The sequence below is a fragment of the Pongo pygmaeus genome, chromosome 19 (assembly GCF_028885625.2).
Source record: "Pongo pygmaeus isolate AG05252 chromosome 19, NHGRI_mPonPyg2-v2.0_pri, whole genome shotgun sequence".
NCBI classification, from domain to species: domain Eukaryota; kingdom Metazoa; phylum Chordata; class Mammalia; order Primates; family Hominidae; genus Pongo; species Pongo pygmaeus.
In genome coordinates this window covers 50,888,290-50,908,526 of record NC_072392.2, presented here as the reverse complement: position 1 = coordinate 50,908,526, position 20,237 = coordinate 50,888,290, and the positions used below count along the sequence as shown (strand labels likewise).

Genomic DNA, 20,237 nt, shown 5'->3' with positions numbered 1-20,237 from the left:
GTTGAGTAGGAATTTGGAGAGATGTGTCTGGAGTTCAGACTAGAGGTCTGCACTAGAAGTATGTATTTGAGAATCATTAGTGTATAAATGACTTAAAGCCATGAGTTAATGAGACCATCTGGGAAGTGAATATAGTAAAGGAATATAGTTTAAAGCATGATCCCTGGGAACTTGGATGTTTAGAGTTTGAAAAGATGAGGTGGATTCAGCAAAAGGGAGTGAGAAGGGGACAGTCAAGGAGGCATTAAAGCCAAGGGAGAGTGGTGTCCCAGAAGCCAAAAGAATAAAGTATTTCAAGGAGACAATAATCAGCTGTGTCATATGCTGCTGAAAATTTGAGTACATTGCTGTGAACTGGGAGTTGATTGTTATATTTGGAAAACATTTACTTTTTTTTTCTTTTCTGAGACGGAGTCTCACTCTGTCGCCCAGGCTGGAGTCCAGTGGCGCGATTGCGGCTCACTGCAAGCTCTGCCTTCTGGGCTTACGCCATTCTCCTGCCTCAGCCTCCCGAGTAGCTGGGACTACAGGCGCCTGCCACCAGGCCCAGCTAATTTTTTGTATTTTTAGTAGAGACGGTGTTTCACTGTGTTAGCCAGGATGGTCTCGATCTCCTGACCTCGTGATCTGCCTGCCTCGGCCTCCCAAAGTGCTAGGATTACAGGCGTGAGCCACCGCGCCTGGCCGGAAGACATTTACTTTTTTAGTGGCTTTAATGAGAGCTGATTGAATAAAGAGGTGGAAATAAAAGTCAGATTGAAGGTGGCTCAAGAGAGAATGGTAACTGAGAGAAGTGTAGTTATAAAGGAGAACAGAGAAATGGGGCAGTAGCTAGAAGGGAATATGGGAATGGGGCTGAGGGAGAAGGATTTTTTGTGTTAATGATAGGAATTGTTACTGCAAGTTTGCATGCTGATAAGGATGGTTCTTTAGGCGAGAAGAATTGATATGGGGGACTAGGGGACAGTGCAAGAACAGAGAGGGAAATGGAATCCAGTACACAAGTAGAGAGGCTACCCATAGAGAGGAACATGGACAGCTCATTCATAGTAGTAGGAGCTTCGGGTTCAGGTGCAAGTGGATTGGTAGAGGTAGTCATGGGACAATGTTTCTATTTTCTCAAAGAAACAATGTCATTTGCTGACAGTAGGGAGGGAGGAAAGTGAAGGAGGCTTGAAAAGTGAGGAATGTTGAACATAGTGTTTTTGTTTCTTTCTAGATATATTTACATTCTGTTAAGAGATGGAGTAATCTAGTTAAAGTAAAATTTTGAAAACTTCCTTATAGTTATGTTGAACTAAAATAGTTTAAAAATATATAACAAAAATTAGTGATAAAGGATTCATAAGTAGAAATTCCATCCCCTAAATGTTTTGTAAATGAATTGTATAAAGTTATAAAAATATTGACTCTTGAAAGATTATTTGGAAAACAGAAAGAAACACCTCCTTTCCAAATCATCTATATTCCTACTACCCATGCATAACCCCTACTCTTAGGTCCCTCCCATTTTTTTTCTTTTTAATGCCAAGTTGGTTTTTTTTAAATTAATTAATTTATTTATATTTTTATTATACTTTAAGTTTTAGGGTACATGTGCACAACGTGCAGGTTTATTACATATGTATGCATGTGCCATGTTGGTGTGCTGCACCCATTAACTCATCATTTAACATTAGGTATATCTCCTAATGCTATCCCTCCCCCCTTCTCCCACCCCACAACAGGCACCGGTGTGTGATGTTCCCCTTCCTTGTTTGTTGTTAAAAAGAACAGTTATAGTCATGCTTCATATGCAATTTGTCATTCTATGCTTATCAGCTAGCCCTATAAATATTTTTCCATGTTATTACATACTTTTTATAACCATCAGATAGTTGGGTCATTGTTTGCTGAATAATACCCTATTGTTGGACATTTAGGTTAACAATTTTTAGTTGTTCCATATAATCATTTTGAATAAACGTTCCTAAGAAACTCATTGTATACATACCTTTCATTACTTGATAAGCTGTGTCATATTTTTGAATCACATAACTTAGAAAATAATTCTGGCTTGACTTTTTATTGTGACTTCATAGTCACACTGTGTTAAAGTAGATTCTCTTTCCTAATTTTACTAATTATATGTTAGGTTTAAAGTCAATGCAAGGAGGTGGGTGAGGTGGTGCACTCCTTTAGTCCCAGCTACTTGGGAGGCTGAGGCAGGAGGATTGCTTGAGCCCAGGAGTTCGAGACCAGCCTGGACATCATAGCAAGACCCCATCTCTGAAAACAAAAAACAAAAACACCAAAAACTGTTAAAATTGGTACAAGGAAACAATGTGTGTCCTGGAAGTATTGATGTAACTTTAATAGTATAATGATAATTTTATACCAAATTTTAGAGTATATATTCAAAGTAAGAAACATTAATATTTTTAATAGGTTGATCCAAGGATTAGTTTTGGATCATGGTGCCCGTCATCCAGATATGAAGAAGCGAGTAGAAGATGCGTTTATCCTTATTTGCAACGTTTCACTGGAATATGAAAAAACGTATGTGTTACTTTCTCGTTATAACTTTTGAATTTTTTTTTTCTAAAGGTGTTTTAAAATCTCTTTTTCCTTCCAGATGTTTGGTGTAGACTGCTTCTATCTTTTTTCCTTTTTCTTCCTGCCTTTACTAGCTGGTTTTTATTAATCTTTTAGAGAGGTGAACTCTGGTTTCTTTTATAAGACTGCAGAAGAGAAAGAGAAATTGGTAAAAGCTGAAAGAAAATTTATTGAAGATAGAGTACAAAAAATAATAGACCTGAAGGACAAAGTCTGTGCTCAGTCCAATAAAGGATTTGTCGTCATTAATCAAAAGGTGAGAAAGAAAGTTTAGATTTTAGTTATTTGTAAATGTTCTTAAGCATTTCTTGAAGTGTGGTCTGTGGACCCCTAAGAATCCCTAAGACTTTTTCAGAGAGTCTGTGAGGTCAAAAACTATTTTCATAATAATAATTACACCTTTTACATTGTGTTGACATTTGCAATGATGCTGCAAAAGCAATCTGTAAAACTGCTGGCACCTTAGTACAAATCAAAGAAGTAGCACCAAACTATACTAGTAGTCATCACATTCCTTATTGCTGTACCACTGCACACTTGCAGTGAAAAAAAAAGGCAGTATCATTTGAGAGTGTCTTGATGAAGTGGTAAAACTTATTAATTTTATTAAATTTTGATTCTTAAATATGCATCCTTTTATTATTATGTATGACAAAATATGAAGTATGCACAAAGCACTCTTTTTTTTTTTCTTTTGAGATAGGGTCTTGTTCTGTCACCCAAGCTGGAGTGCAGTGGCACACTTATAGATCACTACAGTCTTGACCTCCTGGGCTCAAGTGATCTTCCCACCTCAGCTTCCCAAGTAGCCAGGACTACAGGTGTGCATCACCATGCCTGGCTAATTTTTAAGTTTTTTCGTAGAGGCTGGGTATTGCCATGTTGTGCAGGCTTGTCTCAAGTGATCCTCTTGGCTTGGCCTCCCAAAGTGTTGGGATTATTGGGCTAGGAACTTCAAAGCTCTTCTATTGCATACCAAAATATGATGGTTGTCTTGAAGGAAAGCACTTGTGTAATTGTTTGAATTGCAAGGTAAACTAGCCACTTTTTCATGGAATGCCACTTTTACCTGGAAGAATGACTGACAGACAAACTGTGGTTATCTAGATATGGGTATTTGGTAGATTTCTCTCAAAAATGAATGAAGAAATTCTGTGACTTAAAACAGCTGACAGTATTTGTTGTCAATAACATTTGAACTTTTTAAAAAAATTAGAATTTCAGAAAACTTGTATCTGCCACATGAACTTGACAGCTTTCCAATACTTAAAAGACTTTCCTGATAATAGTGATATTAACAAATGTGAGTTTTTGTTCACTGAGAGAGGCAAAGTTTCCACATGTATAACATGACACAGTTTCCACATGTATAACATGACACAGTTTCCACATGTATAACACAACATGTTATACATGAAATGTGTCAACATGTGGAAACTTTGCCTATCTCAGTGAACTGATGCTATCTACATGACTAAAAATGCATGATTTTTATAAAATCATACATGGATAAATAATCCATTCAGTGTGCAAGTTACACCAATGTGTTTTAATGTGAGATAGTATGAAAAGTTCATTGCTATGGTTCCATAGTGAAACTAACCTTTGAGAAACTATTACTTATTGAGTTTTGGTATAGTATCAAAGAAGAATTTCCATAATTATCTGAAAAGCCTATTAAAATATTACTCCCTTTACAATATTTATCTGTGTGGGGCCAGATTTTCTTCATAAACTTGAACCAAAATAACATATCATTCCAAATTGAATACTGAATGAGATATGAGAATCCATTTGTTTTCTGTGAAGATAAATATTGAAGAGATTTGCAAAAATGTAAAGTAATGCCACTGCTAGCTCACTATATATATTTTTGTTTTCAAAAGTATAGTAAATTTTCATTTAAAGTGTTATGTGTATTAACATAAAATGGGCTTGTTATTTAAATGAATTAATAAATATTTTAAAAATTTGTCAGTTTTTATAATATAAATATTATAGATAGAGCTTACATAAACAAAAGCTCTTTGAGTGCTTAATCATTTTTAAGAGAGTAAAGTGGTGCTGAGACCAAAAGGTTTGAGAAATACTGGTTTAAAATATGTTTATAATTTTTATGTTAATTTGATTATAGGGAATTGATCCGTTTTCCTTAGATACTCTTGCAAAACATGGAATAGTAGCTCTTCGCAGAGCAAAAAGAAGAAATATGGAAAGGTAAGCTTGCAGATAATTATATATCCTAAGTTTTTAACAGAGTAAATGGAAACTATACCATGTGTTTTCCTTTTAGCTTATGTATAAATGTTGTTGAACTGAACAGTGGCATAAAAAAAATCCAAATTTTGTTTTTAGTTTCAGTAAATAATTGAACTGTCAAAAAGCAAGGTTGTTAACCTACTGCAGAACTTTGTTGAAGTATAAGGAAAGTTTTTATCTTTTTAAAACAGATTTTAAAAACAAAACAATACAACATAATACAGCATGATCTCACTTTTATATATGGAATCTAAAAAAGTTGAACTCATAGAAGTAGATAGTAGAATGGCGGTTACCAGGGGCTGGGGCAGTGGGAGGGGAGGGGCACTGGGAATATGGGGGTCAAAGGATACAAAATTTCAGTTAGTTAGGAGGAATAAATTCAAGAGATCTATTGTTCAACATGGCAACTATAGTTAATAACAATATATTGTTCTTTTTAAAAATCTTTTGCAAACCCACCCGAGAATGCACAATGTGTTGGATTCTTGAAAAATGCTGAGAGTAGATTTTAAGTATCCTTACCACAAAAATGGCTAAATCAAGCCTCAGATAGGCAATATGTATGTTAATTAGCTCGATTTAGCCATTCCACAGTGTATACATATTTAAAAACATCATAATGTTGTACTCAATAAATATAGACAATTTTATTAGGCAATTAAAAACCCAAAACAATACAATACAGTAACAATACAGTCTTCTGCATTAGATATCTTTTCTCCTCTAAGAAATTAGTATTAATGTTCTCCATAATCAAGCTATGGTGACATATATGTAATTTCAGACTCTCTCTTGCTTGTGGTGGAATGGCCTTGAATTCTTTTGAAGATCTCACCGTAGATTGCTTGGGACATGCTGGTCTTGTGTATGAGTATACATTAGTGAGTATTTCTATGAACAGTGGTTATAAAGTGAATACTAAGCCCCCTTTTTTAAAGAAAAATACTACTTGACCTTTTATTTCATGTTTTGTGTTTTGAGATCTAATTCACAGAACAGATTTTACAGTTTATTTACCTAAATGTTTGTTAAGAGTTCAGATATAACTTAACTCCCTTAGTTATGCTTGATAAGAAAAATTCAAATGAAGATTGTATTCTAGTATAAATTGTTGATTTTATAATGACATCAAATATTAAAGTTATATATTTTTGTGCCACCCTTTAGGGTGAAGAAAAGTTCACTTTTATCGAGGAGTGTGTTAACCCTCGCTCTGTTACCTTGTTGGTTAAAGGACCAAATAAGCATACTCTCACACAAGTCAAGGATGCCATAAGAGATGGACTTCGTGCTATCAAAAATGCCATTGAAGATGGTAAGCTCTTTCTTGTGATTGATATGAACCTCACGTATATGTGTGTATATATGTATATATATACACACACACACACCTATGTGTGTATATATGTATATTTTTAGACAGTCTTGCTCTGTTGCCCAGGCTTTAGTGCAGTGGTGTGATCTCAGCCCACTGCAACCTCCGCCTCCCAGGTTCAAGCGATTCTTCTGCCTCAGCCTCCCAAGTAGCTGGGATTACAGGCATGCACCACCACACCCGGCTAATTTTTTGTATTTTTAGTAGAGATGGGGTTTCGCCATGTTGACCGGGCTGGTCTCAAACTCCTGAGCTCAAGCGATCTGCCCTTCTTGGCCTCCCAAAGTGCTGAAATTACAGGTGTGAGCCACCATGCCTGGCCTTTAAATTTTTTTTAATTTTATTTTTATTATTAAGCTATTTAATCTATTTATTTCTTTTGAGACCAGGTTTTGAAACTGGCTAATTTTTGTATTTTTGGTAGAGATGAGGTTTCACCATGTTGCCAAGGTTGGTCCTGAACTCCTGGGCTCAAGGGATCCACTTGCCTTGGCCTCCCAAAGTGCTGGGATTACTGGCATGAGCCACTGCGCCTGGCTGCAAACTTCACATATATATATTTTTCTCGAGACATGGTCTTGCTCTGTCACCCAGGCTAGAGTGCAGTGGCACAATCATGGCTCACTGCAGCCTCAAACTCCTGTGCTCAAGTGATCCTCCCACCTCAGCTGGACAATAGGTGCATGCCACCACACCTGGCTAATTTTTAATTTTTTTTTTGTAGAGATGAGGTCTCTCTCTGTTGCCCAGGCTGGTCTTGAACTCCTGGCCTCAAGCAGTTTTCCCCCCTCAGCCTTCCAGAGTGCTTGGATTTGTAGGCATGAGCCACCACATTCAGCCCATGTTGAGCATCTTTTAATGTGTTTATTTGCCCTCTGTATATCTTTGGTGAATTTTCTGTTGAAATCTTTTGCCCTTTTAAAAAATTGGATTGTTGGCCATGCACAGTGGCTCTCACCCATAATTCCAGCTCTTTGGGAGGCCAGGATGGGAGGATTGCTTGAGCCCAGGAGTTGGAAACCAGCCTGGGCAACATAGCAAGACCATGACTCTACACACACACACAAATAGCCAGGCGTGGTGGCCTGTACCTGTAGTTCCAGCTACTTAGCAGGCTAAGGCAGGAATATCACTTGAGTCCCAAGAGTTTGAGGTTACAGTGAGCTATGATCACACCACTGCACTCCAGCCTGGGAGACAGAGCGAGACCCTGTTTCCAGAAAAAAAAAAAAAAAAAAGAAAAGATAAAGATTTGTGTTAGTTTTCTGTTGTTGAGTTTGAGAGTTCTTTGTATATAATTTGGGTACAAGTGCTTTTTCAGATATATAATTGGCAAATTTTTCTCCTCTATGGCTTATTTTATTATTAACAGTGCCTTTCAAAGAGAAGTTCTTAATTTTGATGAAGTCTAATTTATTATTTTTATTCTCTCATGGATTATGCTTTTGGTGTGGTATCTAAAAAATCTTTACCTAACCTAGGGTCACAAAGATTTTCCTCTAAAAGTGTTATAGTCTTATGTTTTACATTTAGATGTGTGATTCATTTTAAGTTAATTTTTGTATATGGTGCAAGTATGGATACAAGTTCATTTTTTTCATATAAAGGTATCAGATTGTTTTAGTCTTATTTGCTGAAAATACTTTCACCACCGAATTGACTTTTCTCGTGTACAAAAAATCAGTTTTTCATATTTGTGTGGTTCTATTTCTGTGCTCTTTTTTCTGTCCTACTGATGCATTTGTCTATTTTAATGTTAATATCATACTGTCCTGATGACTGTAGCTTTATAATAAATCTTGAAATCAGTATTGTTAACTCTCATTTTTTTTAAGTTATTTTGGTCATTCTAAGTCTTTGGCATTTCCATATGACTTCCATATGAATTTTAGAATCAGCTTGTCAATTTCTACCAAAAAAACTGTTGCTGTGATTTTGATCAGAACTTTTTTTTAAGAAAGGATCTTACTCTGTCACTCAGTCTGGAGTGCAGTGGTGTGATCATGGCTCACTGCAGACTCGACCTGCTGAGCTCAAGTGACTCTCCCACCTTAGCTTCCCAAGTAGCTGGAACTACAAGTATGCGCTACCATGCCTGGTTAATTTTTTTTTATTTTCTGTAGAGACAACGTCTCGTTATGTTGTTACCCAGGCTGGTCTCAAACTCCTGGGCTCAAGTGATCCTCCCGCCTTGGCCTCCCAAAGGGCTTGGATTACAGGTGTGAACCACTACACCCTGCTCGATTGGAATTTTATTAAATCTGTAGATCAATTTGGAGATAGTTGATATTTTAATAATGAGCCTTCTAACTCATGAATATCGTCTTATCTATTTATTTGAGTCTTCTTGAATTTATCTCAGCAATATTTCGTAGATCTTAGTATATGAGCCTTACACACTTTTTTCCATATTTATCTCTATGTATTTCATTTATTTTGTTGCTATTAATATGCTATTTTTAAAATTTCCATTTCTGATTGTTAGTTGCTAATATGTAGAAATATATTTTATTTTTGTACATTGATCTTGAATTCTGCAACCTTGCTAAATCACAATTAGCTTTCTTATTAGGCTGCATTGAATTGTCTATATAAGTGATTACATTGTCTGCTATACAGTTATACTTTTTTCTTTCCAATATGGATATTTTAAAATTTTCTCCCTTATTTCATGGGCCAGAACCTCCAGTATAATGTTGACTAGAAATAATGAGAATGGACATCCTTTCCTCATCGCTGATCTTAGGGGGAAAGCATTCACTCTTTCTCCATTATGTATGATGTTAGCTATAGGTTTTTATCAGGTTGAGGAAGTTCTCCCTTCTGCACCTAGTTTGCTGACAGTTTTTAATCAAGAATAAATGCCAGGCTGGTCGCGGTGGCTCACGCCTGTAATTCCAGCATTTTGGGAGGCTGACGCAGATGGATCACCTGAGGTCAGGAGTTCGAGACCAGCTTGGCCAACATGGTGAAACTGTCTCTACTAAAAATACAAAAATTAGCTGGGCATGGTGGCAGGCACCTGCAATCTCAGCTTCTCATGAGGCTGAGGCAGGAGAATTGCTTGAACCTGGGAGGCGGAGGTTGTAGTGAGCCGAGATCGTGCCACTGGACTTTAGCCTGGGTGACAAGAGTGAAACTTCTTGTTGTTGTTGTTTTTTGTCAAAACACACACACACACACACACAGACACACACACACACACGAGAATAAATGCCAAATGCTTCTTGTGCATCTATTGAGATGATCATATGATTTTTTTTTTTTTTTGAGATGGAGTCTCGCTTCGTTGCCCAGGCTGGAGTGCTATGGTGCAATCCTGGCTCACTGCAACCTCTGCTTCCCAGGTTCAAGCGATTCTCCTGCATCAGCCTCCTGAGTAGGTGGGATTACAGCCATGCACCACCATGCCAGGATAATTTTTGTATGTTTTAGTAGAGATGGAGTTTCACCATGTTGGCCTGGCTGGTCTCGAACTCCTGACCTCAGGTGATCTGCTTGCCTTGGCCTCCCAAAGTTCTGGGATTACAAGCGTGAGCCACTGCACCCAGCCCTCATTTAGTTTTTTCGTACAGTAAATTACATTGATTGATTCAAATGTCAAACCTTACATTCTTGGGATAAACCATACTTAGTTATAATGCATTTTACTTTTTTAAAAATTAATGGATTACATTTTTTAAATTATTTTTTAAATTGTGATAAATATACATAACATAAAATTTACAGTTTAACAATTTTTAAGTGTACAGTTCAGTGTTAGTAAGTGCATTCACATTGTTGTGTAACTATTATCACCACCCATCTCCAGAACTTTTTTTCCTTGCAAAACTGAAACTCCGAACCCATTAAACAATAACTCTCCATTCTCTACCCACCTCCCCAGCCCTGGGTAACCACCATTCTACTTTCTGTCTCTATGAGTTTATTCTATGTATCTCATATAATTGGAATCATACAGTTTTTGTCCTTTGTCTGGCTTATTTCACTTTGCATATTGTCATCAAGGTTCATTCATGTTGTAGCATGTGCCAGAATTTCCTTCCTTTTTACCATTGAATAATATTCTATTGTATGTATATACCACATTTTATTTGTCTATTATTGGAAACGTGTTGCATTTACCTTTTGGCTATTGTGAATAATGGTACTAGGTGTATTCTCCTTTTTATGTATTATTTGATTTAATTGGCTAAAATTTTGTTAAGAATTTTTACATCTGTATTCATAAGGGGTATTGGTCTGTGTATATTTTTTCTTGTAATGCTTTTATCTTTTTCGGTGTTAGAACAATGCTGTACTCATAGAGTGAATTGGAAAGTTTTTCTTGTTCAAATTTCTGAAAGTGTTAAGTTGTTGTGGAGAATTGGTATTATTTGTATTGTTTCTTTCTTAAATGTTTGGTAGACTGTCAATAAAGCCATCTGAGCCTGGAGTTTTCTTTGTGGGAAAGCTTTTAATGACACATTCAATTTTTTTAACAGACATAGGGCTATAAAGGTTTTGTTTTTTTTGAGTGAGCTTTAGTGGTTTGTAGTCTTTCAAGAATTTGTCCACTTCATCTAAGTTAGGATCATCAACTACTATCTATGAACTAAATCTGATTTGCTGCCTGTTTTGGTAAATAAAGTTTTGTTGGAATGTGGCCATACTCATTTGTCTATATATTGTCTGTGGCTATTTTTATGTTACAGTGGCAGAGTTGAATAGTTGCAAAAGAAATGGTATGGCCTGAAAAATATTAACTGGCCTTTTGCAGAAAGTTTACTAACTTCTGATCTACAGTTTCAACTTTATTGTTATAAAGTCGATCATAATATTCATTTATTCTTTTTAATATCTGTATAATCTGTAGTGATATAAATTTTCTCATTTCTGACATTTGTCATTTGATTAATTTCCACTTTCATCCTAATTATTTCCTTTCTTTTGCTTATATTAGGTTTCATTTGTGCTTCCTTTTCTAGTTTTGTTTTTTTTTTTCTTTTTGAAACAGAGTCTCGATCTGTTGCCTAGGCTGGAGTGCAGTGGCATGGTCACGGCTCACTGCAGCCTTGACTTCCCAGGCTCAGGCAGTCCTCCCACCTTAGCCTCCTAAGTAGCTGGGATTACAGGTGTGTGCCACCACACCTGGCTAATTGTTGTGTTTTTTGTAGAGATGGGGTCTCACTGTGTTGCCCAGGGTGGTCTTGAATTTCTGGGCTCAAGTGATCTACCTGCCTTGGCCTCCCAAAGTTCTGGGATTATAGGAGTGAGCCACCAGACCCTGCCCTTTTCTAGTTTCTTAAGGTGGAAGCTGGGGTCATTAGTTTGAGAACTTTCTTCATTCCTAATATAGGTGTTCCATGATATAAATTTCTCTTTAAGTACTGCTTTAGGGATGCTAAAATTTTGATACGTTGTGTTTTCACAGGGAATGGGATCAGGGAAGTTTTCAAAGTTTCAGTAATCTCTTTCATAAGCTGGGTGGTAGGTACATGGATACATTTGTTTATTTGTACATTTATTCTTTATATCTTATACATATAAATATTCTTTTGAGTGTATTCTGTATTTAACAAGGAACTTTTAAAAAATGTGAATGGGAGGTAATGATGTAATCATCTGGTGGGTGAACAACTCCTTGAGCAGTTATGTTGTGAAGTGAAGCAGAGAAAGTGGGTAGTAATTTTAAAATGATGTGAGATAAAAGGGGAGATTGTTTTCATATTGTTTTGTTTTAAAGCACGTTTGCTGATTTAAATAAGAGTCATAAACTTTATGAAACCATACAAGTAGCAGATATAAAAGTCATATCCTGATGTGAAATTTGATGTGTTTAACCAAAACTCTTGCTTTAGAATAATAATACCACTTAAATTTTTTCTTAGATAGCAATTTGAGTTCTGCTCCAGTACAAAAAATGAATACTTCATTGAGTTCCAAGAATTCCCCATCAAAAACTAGAGACAAATTATCTTGGTCTAAAAAATTTTCATGTCAGATATTGTAATCAGTTACCTGTCAATATAAATTATAAATACCTCTTAAAAGTAGCCATAAGGCCGGGTGTGGTGGCTCACACCTGTAATCCCAGCATTTTGGGAGATGGAGGTGGGTGGATCACTTGAAGTCAGGAGTTCAAGACCAGCCTGGCCAACATGGTGAAACCCCGTCTCTATTAAAAATACAAAAATTAGCTGGGTGTGGTGGTGCACGCCTGTAATTCCAGCTACTTAGAAGGCTGAGGTAGGAGGATCGCTTGAACCTGGGAGGCAGAGGTTGGAGTGAGCCGAGATCATGCCACTGCACTCCAGCCTGGGTGATGGAATAAAACTCCATCTCAGAAAAAAAAAAAAAGTAGTTATAAAAAAGTAAGATGAAGGTAAAAATAAATTATTCTTGTTTACCAGAGGATAAGGAGCAAAATAAGCTGTTTACAGCCAGTTATCTGTTCTATGCCTATTTATTTAATGACATATAACTTCAGGATGTTTCATAGGACAACTGAGTAATTACTAAGCTGTGCAATTTATTTGGTTTCTGTAGATAACAGAACATACTTAAATAGTGAATAGCTTTTCTCTGTCTCTCTCTTTTGGTCTTTATGGCATGTCTTGGCAATCATATTTTTTCTCTCCAATAGGTTGTATGGTTCCTGGAGCTGGTGCAATTGAAGTGGCAATGGCTGAAGCTCTTGTTACATATAAGAACAGTATAAAAGGAAGAGCTCGTCTTGGAGTCCAAGCTTTTGCTGATGCCTTACTCATTATTCCCAAGGTACAACTACCCTTTCAGCTAAATAACAACTGCTTAGACATAAAGGTGTTTAATTACAAATTGCCCATATTATCTGATAGGTAATGGAGTAGACAGATATTTATATGCATTTCCTTACACAGTTTTCTCTTAGACATTTTACAACTAAAGCAGGGAAACTTTTGGGCTAACAGCCCAGAATCCTTGCACGATCTCATGAAATAGCCAACTTACCCCCTTGCTTCTTTCTCTGAGTTCCAAAAATTAAAGCAGCTCCAAAAATTTCCTTCAGAAATGACTCATGATTAACTAATCATAATGAAAAATTTTAGAATTTAAAATTTAGTTAGATTTTATGGTACATCTTTGTTTTGTTAGTGGTATCCAAATGTAATCAATTTAAATTGTGGAGAGGGAGAGCTTGAGGCTCTTTAGCATTCCTAGATACAACCTTACATTTGTCATCATCATTATAGTTCCTAGAAAAGGAGAAAACAGAATTTTTGCATGTGGCAACCTAAGGACAGAAAGCAACCATTCCTTTCTCTTTGCCTTAATTGGTTTCAAACCACCTTAGAAATATAGTAAAACTACTTCAAAGATGCTATTACCGTGAATTAAAACATTATTAACAATGTTAGCAAAATCTCTTTGCTAATTTTTATTAAAATTTTTCATAATTTGTGAAATCTTTGTGAATTAGATTTCCTATTTTTTCTTTCCCCAGAGCAGCAAAGTCAGTATGATCCTGTTGTTGACAGAAATTGGTAACCCCAGTATACATTGGTGGTACCTTTTTCCTCATCAGCTGGTGATTTGGGGCCACTTGGAAATGAGCCTGGTTTGGAGTGCGGATATTTCCAGTCCTGTTACCACAGGTTGTGACTCTCCTCATGAAGATGAGGGGCACAAAGTTGCTGCAAATATTCTGGTTTCCTTAGCAAGTGCCTATGAAGAACTGGAGGGCGTGTGGCTAGCGGCACTAGAGGAAACAAGAATATCATTCTACTTCCTTCCATGCTAAAAAAAAAAACAAAACAAACCTTTTGCAAGGAGGGAAATTAATGTAGTAGGGTAGAAATGGGGGAACTCTGATGTCCTCAGAATTTAGTGTGATGTGCATAGGGGAAATGTTTAAGTAAATATAAAAACTACTAGATAGATGAAATAATAATTTGATTTAGATTAAAAGTGGAATTCTTCAAAAGGAGATGATTGCCATGTTATGGATGTGTTTTTACAAGAGTAAAGAGTATTTTTATATTTGATATATGTGAAGGTATTATGCATAAATATATAATATATATTGTTATTTTTATTCCTAAAGGTTCTTGCTCAGAATGCTGGTTATGACCCACAGGAAACATTAGTAAAAGTTCAGGCTGAGCATGTCGAGTCAAAACAACTTGTGGGCATAGATTTGAATACAGGTAAGAAAGTGAAGGAAAATTAGCTGCTTAATAAAGAAAGAGGTTATTCTTTAGTTACCCAGATCTTATGGTAAAGGAGTAGAGGTTTGGGTAACTTTAATATTTAAATTTTGGATGCCTTTAGTTTATTTTTGAGCTTCTTAAAAAATGTTCATTCATTTAAGAAATAGTTATTGAGTGCTTGTTTTCCTCTTGGGCTTCACACAGAACAAAACAGACAAAAATATCTGCCCCGGGAGCTTATGTTGTAGTGGGAGAAGGTAGGCAGTAAATAACTTTAATAAATAAACTCCTTCAGCATTTTAGAAAAAGTAATGAATTATATGAAAAAAGGTGGTATAATAATGATCATGAACGCTAGTACAGGAGGGTGGAGAGAGAATGACAGCTTAAAGGGTTGGTCAGGGTAGGCATCATCAAGATGTCTGTTGAAAAAAAGTGGAAGGAAGTGAGGAAATTAGCCATGTAGGCAATTGGGGTTAAGTGTTCTAGGGAAAGAGAACAGCCAGTGGAAAAGCCGGTGTCTGATGTTTTTGAGGAAGGAGGTGAGAGACGTGACAGAAGGTCAGATCATTCAGGGGCATTTGGACCAGTTTCAGGACTTTGGCTTTTACTTTAGAGGAGCAGGGAGCAATTTTGAACAGAGGTGTGACATGGCCTAATTAATTAATTTATGAGACAGTCTCGTTCTGTCACCCATGCTGTGGAGTGCAGTGGCATGATCTCGGCTCACTGCAACCTCTGCCTCCCAGGTTCAAGCAATTCTCCTGCCTCAGCCTCCGGAGTAGCTGGGAATATAGGTGTCTGCTGCCATGCCTGGCTGATTTTTGTATTTTTAGTAGAGACAGGTTTTCACCATGTTGGCCAGGCACATGGCCTTATTATGTTTAAGAGAATCACTCTGGCCACTCTCCACTTTGTAGAGAAGTCAACTGAACAAGTAGAAGGTTGGAGTTTCAGTCAACTGTGGTGGAGAAGACTAGCTGGAGCAGGCTGTGGGTGAGAGGACATCAGCATTCAGTTTTGGCAGAGTCAAGGTTGAAGCATCTGTAATCTTTTAATTAAAAAAGTTGGATATATGGGTCTGGAGTTCAAGGAAGAGGTCTGGGTTGGAGATTAAAACCTGAGAGTCAGGCCGGGCGCAGTGGCTCATGCCTGTAATCCCAGCACTCTGGGAGGCCAAGGTGGGTGAATCACTTAAGGTGAGGAGTTCAAGACCAGCCTGGCCAACATGGTGAAACCCCATCTCTACTAAAAATGCAAAAATTAGCCAGGGATGGTGGCAGGCACCTATAATCCTAGCTACTTGGGAGGCTGAGGCAGGAGAATTGCTTGAACCCAGGAGGTGGAGGTTGCAGGGAGCCGAGATGGCGCCACTGCCCTCCAGCCTGAGTGACAGAGCAAGATCCCTGTCTCAAAAACAAAAACAAAACACCAAAAAAAAAAAAAAACAAAGAAAACAAAAAACAAAAACACCCAAAAAACCTTGAGAGTCACCAGATATGTATGGTTTAAATCTAAAAGTCTGGATGAGATCACCTAGGGATTAAGGGTAGAGAGAAAAGAGGCTAGGACTGAACTTTTGGGTACTCCAACGTTAAGAGGTCAGGGAGGAAGAGGAAGAAGCAGCAAAGTAATCAGAAAAGGAGCCACTAGTGCAAAAGAAAGAAAACCAGAGGAGTGTGGTATCCTGGAAGATAACACAGAGTAGGCGGGGAGAATGTGATCAACTGTGTTAAATACTGGTAGATGAGGCCTGAGAATCAACCATTGGATTTAACAATATGGAGGTCATTGATGACCTTGACAAAAGTAGTTTTGGTAGTGTATTAAATGTTTTTAGAAGATATCAATTAATATTAATAGCAAATACTAAGATTTTGGTATGAAAATTGTTTTTACTTTTCAGGTGAGCCAATGGTAGCAGCAGATGCAGGAGTTTGGGATAATTATTGTGTAAAAAAACAACTTCTTCACTCTTGGTAAGTTCATATGAACATAAAATGAAAGACCTGTAGAGTTATAATTGATAATATTAAGATGAAATTTTTTCTATTATTTTTGTCCCTGTACAGTGGAAAAATTGTCAAGTGTATGAAAGGTGTGGTATTCAGTTATTAGGACTAGCTTCTGTCATTTTATAGTCCATAGTCCCTTTTATATTTTAGATCTAGCAGTGTTAAGTTCTAAGAAAAATTAATCTTACTATTTGAGGGGGAAAGAAAAGGGGAAATTTACTGAAATAGTAGCACATGCATGATGGAGAAAATCAAATGATATTGTAAAAATAAGCTCAATTTTGCTGGAATATAAATCAGGAATGCACCTTATCAGCAAAGGAGTTTAAATTATAATACAAAGGGTGACATTTGGGCCGGTGCGGTGGCTCACGCCCGTAATCCCAGCACTTTGGGAGGCCGAGGCGGGTGAATCACCTGAGTTCAGGAGTTTGAGACCAACCTGGCAAACATGGTGAAACCCCGTCTCTACTAAAAATACAAAAATTAGCCAGGCATGTTGGCGGGTGCCTGTTATCCCAGCTACTCAGGAGGCTGAGGTGGGAGAATTGCTTGAACCTGGGAGGCAGAAGTTGCAGTAAGCTGAGGTCTTGCCGTTGTACTCTACCTGGGCAACAAGAGTGAAACTCCATCCAAAAAAAAAAGGGTGACATTTGTATTTGTATTTATAATAGCCTTGTCTCATAAAACATCATACTAACATCATTAAAGAACAAAGTACCCTACATAGGTAAAGATTGCTGGGGAAAAAAGCTAAGAGTGGGTTAGTAGGCTTTACTCACCCTCTCGTCTTTTTCCTTAGCACAGTGATTGCCACCAACATTCTCCTGGTTGATGAAATTATGCGAGCTGGGATGTCTTCTCTCAAAGGATGATTGAATTCAAAATCAACCCTTCTAGAAGATGAAATTTAGTACACTTTACATCTGACTACTATTGTGTAGCCTGAGCCATTCTGAATTTCTACACAATAAATGCAGTTTATGTCTTTTGGGGCTTAATAGTCTCAAAAATATTTCATCAAGGTATAAAGAACACAATAAATACTTTTACAGTAAAGGAATAATAATTAAATGTTTCCCCAAGAGTCCTAACTCCCCACCCTTTGTTATATGCTATTGCAGTTTTTATAGCATAGGACCTTTATGATTCTTAGACCTTTTGGCAAGTTTTAATTAACAAAATAGAGGTTTTAATACACCCAAGTAAATTTCCAATTTATCAGAGGGTATAAATGTAGTAGGACAGAATGTTTCATTTTCTCTCAAAATTCTTTCAGTGACTTCTTGCTGCCACTCTTCCCTCTTATAAATATGGTGTGTAGCTTTGGGTTGCATTGTTTATAATATCTGACTCAATTTATTTTGTATATCATTTGTTATATTTTACCTGGCTTTTTTTGTATGTGTGATCAACAATTTATGCTACTGTGCTAGCTCTGGTAGCTCTCTGTCTAGATGGTGAGATAGAACAGGTCTCATCTCGAAAGATGAGAATTGTTGACACCAGTGGTGGGAAATAATTGTTTTTGGCTTATAATACACCTGTTCAGTATAGATATTATAGCAATATCTTTCTTGTTTGAAACTCTAGAATTAATCTATTATGCTTTTTATTTTTATTAGAGTTCTTGTGGTTAACTTCTTTCCATGGATGGTAGTTGATAAGAGACTAAAATATGGCAGGTGCATTAATGGAACTTTGGCCTGTTTGTGCATATAGGAGAAGGTTCCTTTAACCCTATAATTTTATAGCCTGTTTTTTCCACTTAATATGCTGTCAGCATCTTTCTAAGGTAGTATCCAGACTTCTTCTTCTTTTTTTTTTGGGATGAAGTCTCACTCTTCACCCAGGCTGGAGTGCAGTCATGATCTCGGCTCATTGCAACCTTTGCCTCCCAGGCTCAAGTGACTCTCCTGCCTTAGCCTTTTTAGTAGCTGAGATTACGGGTGTACACCACCACGCCTGACTAATTTTGTATTTTTAGTTGAGAAGGGGTTTCACTATGTTGACTAGGCAGGTCTCGAACTCCTGACTTTTGGTGATCTGCCTGCCTTGGCCTCCCAAAGTACTCGGATTACAGGCATAAGCCAGCACACCTGGCCCAGTATTCAGACTTCTGAACCATCACTTATTTATGGTTACATGGCATTGCATTGTATGGTTATACCACAATTTATTTTACTAATTTTGTTTTCAATTTTTTTTTGCTGTTATAAAGAAAGATCTCCTTTTTAAACTTGTCTTTATTCTATAGGATAGGCCTTTTAAAATGGGCTTACCATGCATATGGCCAGATCTTTTCTGTGTAACATTGTTTAAATTTTGAAATATTTAAAATATACCAAAAAGACAGAAAGTAATATAATAAACACATTTGTACCCTCCACCTAGCTTTAACAAATAGTAACATTTTGCCATATTTGTTTCAGATTTTCTTTTCTTTTCTTTTCTTTTTTTTTTTTGAGGCAGAGTCTCCCTCCTGTCACCCAGGCTGGAGTGCAGTGGCACCATCTCGGCTCACTGCAACCTTCACCTTCTGGATTCAAGCAATTCTCCTACCTCAGCTTCCCGAGTAGCTGGGATTACAGGAGCCTGCCACCACGCCTGGCTAATTTTGTATTTTTGGCAGAGATGGGGTTTCGCCATGTTGGCCAGGCTGGTCTCAAACTCGTGACCTCAAGTGATCTGCCTGCCTCGGCCTCCCAAAGTTTTGGGATTACAGGCATAAGCCACTGTACCCAGCCAGATTTTCTTTAAAGAAATACCAAAATACAAAATGTTAAGATGCCACTTCCCCCACCCACTCCCCATCCTGCTTTTTCCACCCTTCCTCCCTAGAGGTGATCTTTATTGCCTATTCACTTTTATTTTTCCCACTCTTTGTTCTTTTTTTTTTTTTGAGACAGTTTCGCTGCTCAGGCTGGAGTACAGTGGTAGGATCGCGGCTCACTGCAACCTCCGCCTCCTAGGTTCAAGTGATTCTCCTGCTTCAGCCTTCCGAGTAGCTGGGATTACAGGTACCCACCACCACGCTCGGCTGATCTTTTGTATTTTTAGTAGAGATAGAGTTTCACCATATTTGCCAGACTGGTCTTGAACTCCTGACCTCAGATGATCCACCCACCTCGGCCTCCCAAAATGCTGGGATTACAGGCGTGAGCCACTGCGCCCGGCCACTCTTTATTCTTTTGCATACCTGTGACAACATAAAAATTTCGTTTGGGGTATTTATTTATTTAATTTATTTAGAGACAGGGTGTCACTGTGTCACCCAGGCTGGAGTGCAGTGGCACAGTCAGCTCACTGCAGCCTCAAACTTCTGGGCTCAAGCAATCCTCTCACCTCAGCCTCCTGAGTAGTTAGGACTATAGGCACATGACACCACACCTAGCTAACTGGTGAATTTTTCTTTTTTTTCTTTTTTTCCATTCTTTCTTTCTTTGTTTTTTTTTTTTTGTTTTTTGTTTTTGTTTTTTTGTGGAGATGGGGTCTTGTTATGTTGCCCAGGCTGTTCTTGAACTCCTGGCCTCAAGCAGTCCCCCTGCCTTGGCCTCTCAAAGTGGTGGGATTATTGAGTACCCAGCCTTTTCTTGGGTTTTTAAAATGTATAAATTGTATCGCTCTGTAGATATACTTTTGTGCTTTTATTTCCCACTTAATGGTTTTGAGACTTATCCATTCACTCATTTTAGCAGTTTGGGAGTATTCCAGTGTATTTCTTTTTTAAAAAAAAGTTACACAAACTTTTATTTAATAAAACACAAAAATACAGCCTTTTTTCACTTCAGTTATATGGTATATTGCATTTTCCAGTTA

At 37.3% G+C, this 20,237-nt stretch overlaps 1 protein-coding gene across 5 annotated transcripts in view; it reads left to right on the top strand.

Moving 5' to 3' along the window:
- CCT6B (chaperonin containing TCP1 subunit 6B) overlaps positions 1-18,008 on the top strand; it is a 57,269-nt gene extending 39,261 nt beyond the window's left edge. For 4 of the 5 annotated variants that reach the window (XM_054458362.2, XM_054458363.2, XM_054458364.2 and 1 more), the window contains 9 exons: positions 2,428-2,538; positions 2,692-2,851; positions 4,730-4,812; positions 5,642-5,738; positions 6,025-6,172; positions 12,858-12,991; positions 14,298-14,400; positions 16,310-16,382; positions 17,221-18,008. In XM_054458362.2, coding sequence (XP_054314337.1) covers positions 2,428-2,538; positions 2,692-2,851; positions 4,730-4,812; positions 5,642-5,738; positions 6,025-6,172; positions 12,858-12,991; positions 14,298-14,400; positions 16,310-16,382; positions 17,221-17,293 — 982 coding nt within the window. In that variant the 3' untranslated portion in view covers positions 17,294-18,008. The remainder of the gene's footprint in view (positions 1-2,427; positions 2,539-2,691; positions 2,852-4,729; positions 4,813-5,641; positions 5,739-6,024; positions 6,173-12,857; positions 12,992-14,297; positions 14,401-16,309; positions 16,383-17,220) is intronic. The other variant, XM_054458361.2, reaches the window with a different exon arrangement.
- The last annotated feature ends 2,229 nt before the right edge of the window (positions 18,009-20,237 follow it).